Below are 7,647 nucleotides of genomic sequence, written 5' to 3'. Positions count from 1 at the left end.
TGTATATTTTTTCTAGTTTCAGACATTGTCAACCTTTCTTTTCATATCTGGTATTCAGTGCAGATTTTGCCTTTCTTCTGACATCTCAACAACATGATGCAGCCGTAAGTATGAATGGTTAATATTTTAGCATGTTCACATTTGTGTCACAGTTGTGTGGAATAGAGCAAAGCTATCATATAACGTATAGCTGTTATTGTTATATGTCACATTTGCCTTCAGTCACACTTTATCTCTATTGCATATAATGTCAATAGTGTCGATCAGGAGCTTAGAGCACGTTATTTCTGTAGTACATGTTAGTGTAACAGTTGAGTGAGTACATGTACAGTACAGTACAATTGTTAGTGTGCACCACATGCTAACACCCAGCCAGTTCATTTGTTCAAAGCTTCAGTGTTCTAGGTGTTTTAGGTTCCCAAGGTTTTTTTTTTTTTTTAGACAAAACCTATACAGTTCCTCCCAACTGCTGAGCCAATTTGATTCTAAACTGTCCATGGCCATTTGTTATTACCTGTCAGTCCCTGCTATCAAATACACCCCCTGAAACATCTGATCATTCCTCATATTGCTGTCTATAAAACATATTGGTTTCTACCGAGTCTTATGAAAAATCTGTCTTTAGTACAAAATGTGTGATGAGGATGAAAGAATTTGAAATAGCCATTAATTCTGTGTTACTTAGACAGTATTTATCTTCATTAATCACTGGCAATAACGAGTGCTGTGACAAAACTATGGCTGCGGTGTGGTCAGATTTTATGAAATCTCTTTAAGAGCTGCATAGTTTATAACCACAATCAATATGCTGTGAGTGAGAAAGTGTTCTCTGCTGCTCAGAGCTGAGGTTTTGACTCAAAACAAGTTTTGGAGTAATAAGGACGTGTATCAAATGAAACTGACAGTTAAATACATCTGTACTTTGATTAGTATGTAACTCCCTGGTGCTTGTACATGACATTTTGTTTGCATGTCCGATTAGAGTTTGTGGTAAGCATACCTTGTCATAACTATTGTGCATGTCTACTTTGAGTTAAGACATTATCTGATATGCCACCCCCACATCCACTAATAAACCAAATAAGCCTTGAGCCAAAAACATGAAGCCCCAGAACTCTCGCAGAGAGGATTGTGCGATCAACGTGTCAGATCATAGGATTTGGGCTGTTCAGAGTGCAACTTTTCTTGTCATCCCCATTATTCAAAAGCCAGTCTTGTCTCGTATTTTCCCTTGTTTCGTAGGCTCCTCTTGCAAGTTTGTTTGGGAACAATGAACACACTTTAATGAATAAATTAATGAATTAGTTGAGGAAAAATATTTTTGTAGGGAGCTACTACAATGGAAAAATCTGCCTGAGGGCCATACATAACAGATGCATTTGATTTTGTACAAAATTGACATAGTAGTGAGCACAAACATGAACACAAATTTTGATGCTACACGCATTAGAACTCTAGTTTTTATGCAAATTCATTTTGCTCCAGTATTTATTGTTTTTGTGTACACATTATTGCTGCAGTCTGAGCAATTCTGGCCAACTGTTTACATCTATCAAATTTGCAGGGACACTCCACGATGTCAACAGGGGAGATTTTAAACTTTCCGACCTAATTGTGTTGGAACTCGAGGGTTCTTGAGAAATCTCCAAATCATTTAAAATCCAAGTCACCAAGAAAGCAGTGGGCTGATCAGACCATTTGATTAGATTAGATTCCCATTATTTTATGTGATAATCTAATCTAATCTATTCTAATCTAACTTTACATCCCCATTTGTGTCAAACCTGATCCTAATAATTATCATTGAAACAATGAAAATGATTCTCTTCCCATTATTTTATGTGATAATCTAATATAAAAACTCCAGAAACTATAAAAACAAAACCTAAAAAAAGAAAGCCTTTGACAGTTGATAAAAGTTCTGTTTTTCTGAGGCAGTCGCTGTTTTTAAATAAGGCAGAGGTGATTGTGTGGAGAACTGTAGATACCAGAGAAATTACATGACAGGACAGCCATTGTCAGGGGCCTCTGTACCTATCATCTATCTTCCTGCTCCACAGGATGAAAGACCATAATGGATTATATAGTGCATGGTAAGTACCTGCTGTGGAGCCTTCCAGAGTTTCATTTTCTCGAGGGTATCAAAACTTTTTCTTCATTTTAGGTGCAACTATCTTGGAAAGTACTGTCATAGTTTTACAGGTAATTATAGCTTTTCTGACACGTACTTGCTGAAGTTTGTCTCCAAGTTGGACAATACTTTTTTTCTAGTCTATCAAAATATTTTGATTTCATTATACTTATACAGTTGCTTTTATAATTCTGGGGATAAACATGTCAGGAATTTAAAATCCTTTTTAATCCTAATAGTGGTAACCTTGTAGTTTCACCGGATAAACAACCCAAATTAGCTTTTGTTATGTATTTGTAGCAGTTCATTACCAAGTAAAACTACAGAAGTTGAGAACAGCCATTTCTGCTATTAGTTATCACAAGTTAATTATTTTGTTATGAGATATGAGACAAGACAAAGCTTTTCATGTGATAACAGATTATTTTATCTCATTATCTTGGGAAAACAAAAGGCCGGTTTCTCGATGTAACGAGATCATTAATCAGGTTTCCTCGAGGTCACAGGTCAATTATGGAGAACTTGAAAATGAGAGTCTGGTTCATTTGATCACACCTGATTTCATACTTCAAGATCACTGTCGTGACTCATGGTGGATTCATAACTGAACAGTAGGTCATGGCGTTAAATGATTAAAAACAAATTTTAAAAAACCTGTGATCATATGAAAAGAAACTTTGTTTAAATTTACACAGCAATTAAAAAAATTATAATTGCAAGTACGTCTGTCCTCGGCTTCTGTATAAAGCCACCTGCAAACAAACAGTGTATTGCTGCTCTGAAATACATGGTATGGATGTGTGCATTTGGTGCCATTTTGCCAGAACTTTTTTAACATTGTCAAAATGTTCTTAAAACCTGACATGAATTGGCGCTGGATTAGAAATTAGTTTAACTGCTAATGTTATCAGTTCGTGGGAGTGAATTCCTTTGTTCAAAAACATACCTATTACTGTCTCCATAATATTTTTTGGAATGAATTCTGTGTTTTTCGGGTGGCCTCCGGCCTTTCCTCTGGGCATTAACTCTTCTGACAGGCCCTTGATAGACCAAACAGCTTGCCTCATCCCTCAGTCATGCCTCCAGGGAGGAAAGTGAGGCAGGATCAATGTGATTATGTTGATTCAGAAGCAGGTTAACCTCTTTGCTCTTACGGGCCTGTGGGACCTGCCACTCACTCCCAAATGAACACTGGTCCAGCAGGCTTGTCAAAATGTCCCAGGTCCACTCAACAACAATTTCCTGATACAGCTTTCCCGTTTTGGACACACATGGGAGTTTGTCAACCTTATAACAGACACATTTTCAGTGTGAAACTATCATTTGTGCATAAAAATCTAAATGTTCTGCAGGATTTTCATTAAATGACAGTCAAGTGTGAAATATTCAATCATTAAGAGTCGTCATCATAATCATAGCCATATTAGTCTCATTAACCGATCCACAGAGAGATCTAATCTAAGTTCAAGCAACACTTCACAGCAAGTGAAGTAGTTCCATATTTCATGGTGTTGGATTTTTTTTTTTTCATGTTTAACTTAACTTTGCTATTTAAAGGCTTGCAGCAAGTGGTGGCACAGACAGACTATGATACTAATGATTTTGTCTGGGGACTTGTTTGCACACGGTGCCTATTAAAAATACAGAGGCTGTTAAAATAAAGGTGGCAGCATGTTTTCCCCAACACAGTGATCAAGAAAAGTACATTGTTAATGTGAGAAACCATGAACCGATGCATTAAGTCTACAGTATTTTGCCCACATATTTACCTTTAAACCTCCTCTTAAAATAGACCTTTTCATATTGTTAAAATTTGCCATGTTCAGTTGCTGGTGAATTGATACATGGCACAGTCATCTGACAGATGACATAATTCACCCAGCAGAGCTGATGAGGAACTTTGATCCCATACACATTTTGTTCTACTCATTTGAAAATGATTAGGTCATAAAAACACATGAATTATCTCTGGAGACACTGAAACTTGTCAGTTTCCATCTTTCTTCAAATGATATTCCTTCTATGGAAGAAAAAGGCTGTCAGCCATGCATTTATTACGCAAATGCTAACAGTTTTGGGGGATAACAAAATAAAGTTTCAACAGCTTGCAGGAATGGTAAATAAAAGAAATGCATTCAGTAGCTTATGCCACTTGCTTTCCCAAGATGACACTGGTTATTTCAAGCGTGACAGCTTAAATTTTCATGTTGAAGTGTACGGCACAATCTGTGTTTGTCTTTCAAAGACAAAAAATAACAAAGTCATCAATATGGAAATCCCTAAGCTAAACATCTATAGGCATACATCACGACTGTTCAAGCGGTGGCTGCTTCATACTGTTTGAAAATTTGTGAAACTCAAAATAATATTGCCATCTTGTAAACCCTCACACCCAACAGTCACTCTGTTTAAATGTGCCATGTTTTATAAAGATAATCGGTTTTGCTCATCCCTCAAGCTTTGTATGAAATTGACAGTTCTCAGTGTGGAACATAGAACCAGAGCCAGTGATCAGATGTTAAAGGGCATTTCACTCTATTGGACAACAGCACATTAGTGAAAAAAAAAAAAAGGAAAAAAAATCTCATAGAGCCTCTAACAGGCAGCAGTACTGTATATAATTAACCTAATTATGTCTGCTTGTCTAAATTGAAATGCACTGTAAATCCAGACATCGATGTCTAGACTGAGATGTACATGTAATCAACTTAATTTATATTGTGGCAGAGCAACAACTGAGTGTGTCTTTATTGTCTGCCCCCCCCCCCCTTTTTTATTTTTTTTCGTCATTCTTCACTGATGGTACAGGTCCAACTCACACCTCCTCCTCCTCCTCCTCCTCCTCCTCCTCCTCCTCTCCTGCTGGGTGGACCACTGGTCCCCGGAGGGAGGACACATACCGATGCTCTCATTGCCGGAGTGCCAGCCATACTGCAGACCACCAGACAGAACAAACAGGATTTTCTCTGCGCCCTCAAACCTTCCTCCCATTTCCTCTCTATCTGGCCCTTGCCTGCCCGGGAAGATCTGAACTGATCTTATCAGGTGAGCCTTCTGGAGGTGCAGAAACCTATTAGGAGTTTGAATGTTTCCCTATTCAAATTCAGAAATCAGATACAGGGCCGGTTTGGAAACTTTACAGTAGTTACCTTCAACTGCAGTTAAAGGTAAGATTTAAATCCTAGAGGGAATGACAGCGCGAAAACTTATCAGGGGAAGAAAACTTCTTTGACATTTTTTGGATAATCCAGTCTGCACTAAACTAACCCTGAGAAAATATATGTTTAACAAAAGTCAAAGCAGTTTTCATGGTTTTTTTAGCATAATGAGACACTGTCAGTGATGAGTTTTCTTAGATGGCCAATTTTGCACCATTAATACTCTTTTTTCATATCCAGTCACATCCTCCATCATTTGATTTCAAGCACGGTGAGCAATGCATTTCACAACCCAACAAACCACATAAACTTGACACAACCTCTGAAGCAGTACGAACATATTTCCTCTTTTATTTACATTCCTTTTCAAATGTTAACATTTTTCGCTATAACTTTTGATCAGGTTGGCATTTTTTCTCATTAAAATAAATTGGCACAAGTAAAACATATGTAGACAAAAGTTTATTTACACCATACAACATTTTGTTTTTAAATATTTTATACAGAGCTGCAGATGAGAGAGCTTGCTGGGATCCTTCAAGCAGATTCTGCAGTATTAAAGTTGTGAAATATATTATTTATATAAAAGTGAGTATTATCTTTATTGCATTTAAAGCAATGAAGAATGTAGCTTGACAAACATTCATTTTAATATGACAGAAAAAATCCTCTTTGCCTCCCATGTTTTATATTATAAAGTAAAAAGTGTAGTAATGGCCAAACAGACTGTTATAAACTTTTTAAAAACCTGCATAAATATATACATTGTGCTCCCGGGTCAAGTTTTATGAAATCAAAACTAGACCCAATGAAGCTGGGACGACATGGCATGTCATTTGCTTTGTGAGGTTTCATCTAGAGAGATTACCTTTTTTAGCCAATTCCTCAACAGATAATTTGAAACACATGATGGTAAATATTGTACACCAGGCTGCCCCACACTAAGTACACTAGTGAGAATACAAAAAGTAACACTGATGTTTTTTTCCCTTTTTTCTTTTTTCTCTCTCCTCAGTCCTTATATTGTATTGGCACATAATGTCCCTGCCACACTCGTATTATCCAGATATGTATGCCAAGGCTGTTAGAAAAGTCTGTTGCTTTATTCAGTGCAAAATACAACCCTTCCAGCTCCTTCCCTAGTTTGCATTTTCTCCTTCTTCACCCTCTAGACCTCTGTTTGGAAGTCTCCCTCCTGGACGTCTAAGGGTAAGTTGACACACTTTTCCCACTCTGCAGGCGTCATCTCCAGTGAGTCCTTGGTTTCAGATTCTAGTACATTCATAGTGGCGTAATTCTGGTACTCACAGGCTGGATTGTAGCTCTCCCATGGGTTCTTGTTTGGCATTGCCTTGTCCTGTGAACATGGCCAGTGGGATGTGATATTAGTGGCATGACATCCTCTGCAGCTAAACTGTTATTTGTACAAAAAAAAAAAAAAGAAGACTTTTCAAGTGAAGTCAATGCATTCAAAAGGGCATAATATGAATTCCTCCCCATTACTAATTGAAAATAATGGATTAATGCTGTGGAAAGCATCAAATAACAAAAGATAATGGTAGTGTATTAAATGTGAACATGCGTACACTATTATCATGGAGTCATTGCAGAATTGTGTTTTCCCCAAGCTCAGTAACTGGTGCGCTATATGGCCTTCATGTGTGAGCCATTCATCTGAATGTGCTCTCATTGACAGTCCCAAAGACGCTATTGCAAATAAGGGAGAGAAGCTGCTCCCAGTCAGGGAATACAAAATGGATACTAATGTCTGCAGCCAGCTCTGCAGTAGATTCATTTGGAAAAAAAAAAAGAAAAAGGGGGAGTGAGAGTGTATTGTAGTTATCGCTTTCTATACAAAAGAACTTGCACTGGTAACTAAGCAACAGACCTCAAATTACATTGTGCTGTAGGGGTGATTGAAATGTGAGTGAAAAAGGATTACATACAGCCAAAAGGTATTGTCTAATAGCCTGGCTGTGTTTGGTCGCCAGCCCAATTTCTGTTTGTTGCCTTCAAAACAGAAAACATTGCTGCTTGTCTGAGAGAGATGGATAAAGCTTGACATCCCCATTGTCTACAGCTCCAGCCAGATGTGGAGACAGATGGTGTGACTTTTGATTTGTAGCGAGGTCAGGAAGAATTCTCATAATTCGCCTGACTTTTCTAGATCCACTGTGCCAAAGAAGTAAAATTTCCCCCCACACAGTTTCAGTACGAGAACAGTGAACTTAAGGTAATATTTGCATAGATGTTGATAGATTAAATAATCTGCCATGCATTAATGGAAAAAATGATGGGGTTGCTAAGTATATAAATGTGCATGTAAATAAAAGTGCATTCATGGCCTTGCATTGGAAT

At 37.6% G+C, this 7,647-nt stretch overlaps 1 protein-coding gene across 7 annotated transcripts in view; it reads right to left on the bottom strand.

Annotated features, from left to right (window-relative positions):
- Positions 1-5,612: 5,612 nt before the first annotated feature.
- Positions 5,613-7,647, bottom strand: part of adgrb3 (adhesion G protein-coupled receptor B3) — a 112,987-nt gene continuing 110,952 nt past the window's right edge. For 4 of the 7 annotated variants that reach the window (XM_023411687.2, XM_023411688.2, XM_023411683.2 and 1 more), the window contains one exon: positions 5,613-6,646. In XM_023411687.2, the coding sequence (XP_023267455.1) occupies positions 6,458-6,646 (189 nt within the window). In that variant the 3' untranslated portion in view covers positions 5,613-6,457. Of the gene's footprint in view, positions 6,704-7,647 lie in introns of all 7 variants that reach the window. The other 3 variants (XM_023411680.2, XM_023411682.2, XM_023411681.2) reach the window with 1 other exon arrangement.

Source organism: Seriola lalandi, unplaced genomic scaffold (assembly GCF_002814215.2).
Source record: "Seriola lalandi dorsalis isolate HSWRI2012SDOR001 ecotype SW California unplaced genomic scaffold, Sedor1 jcf7180002054470, whole genome shotgun sequence".
Lineage (NCBI taxonomy): Eukaryota > Metazoa > Chordata > Actinopteri > Carangiformes > Carangidae > Seriola > Seriola lalandi.
This window is presented reverse-complemented; position numbering and strand designations above follow the sequence as displayed.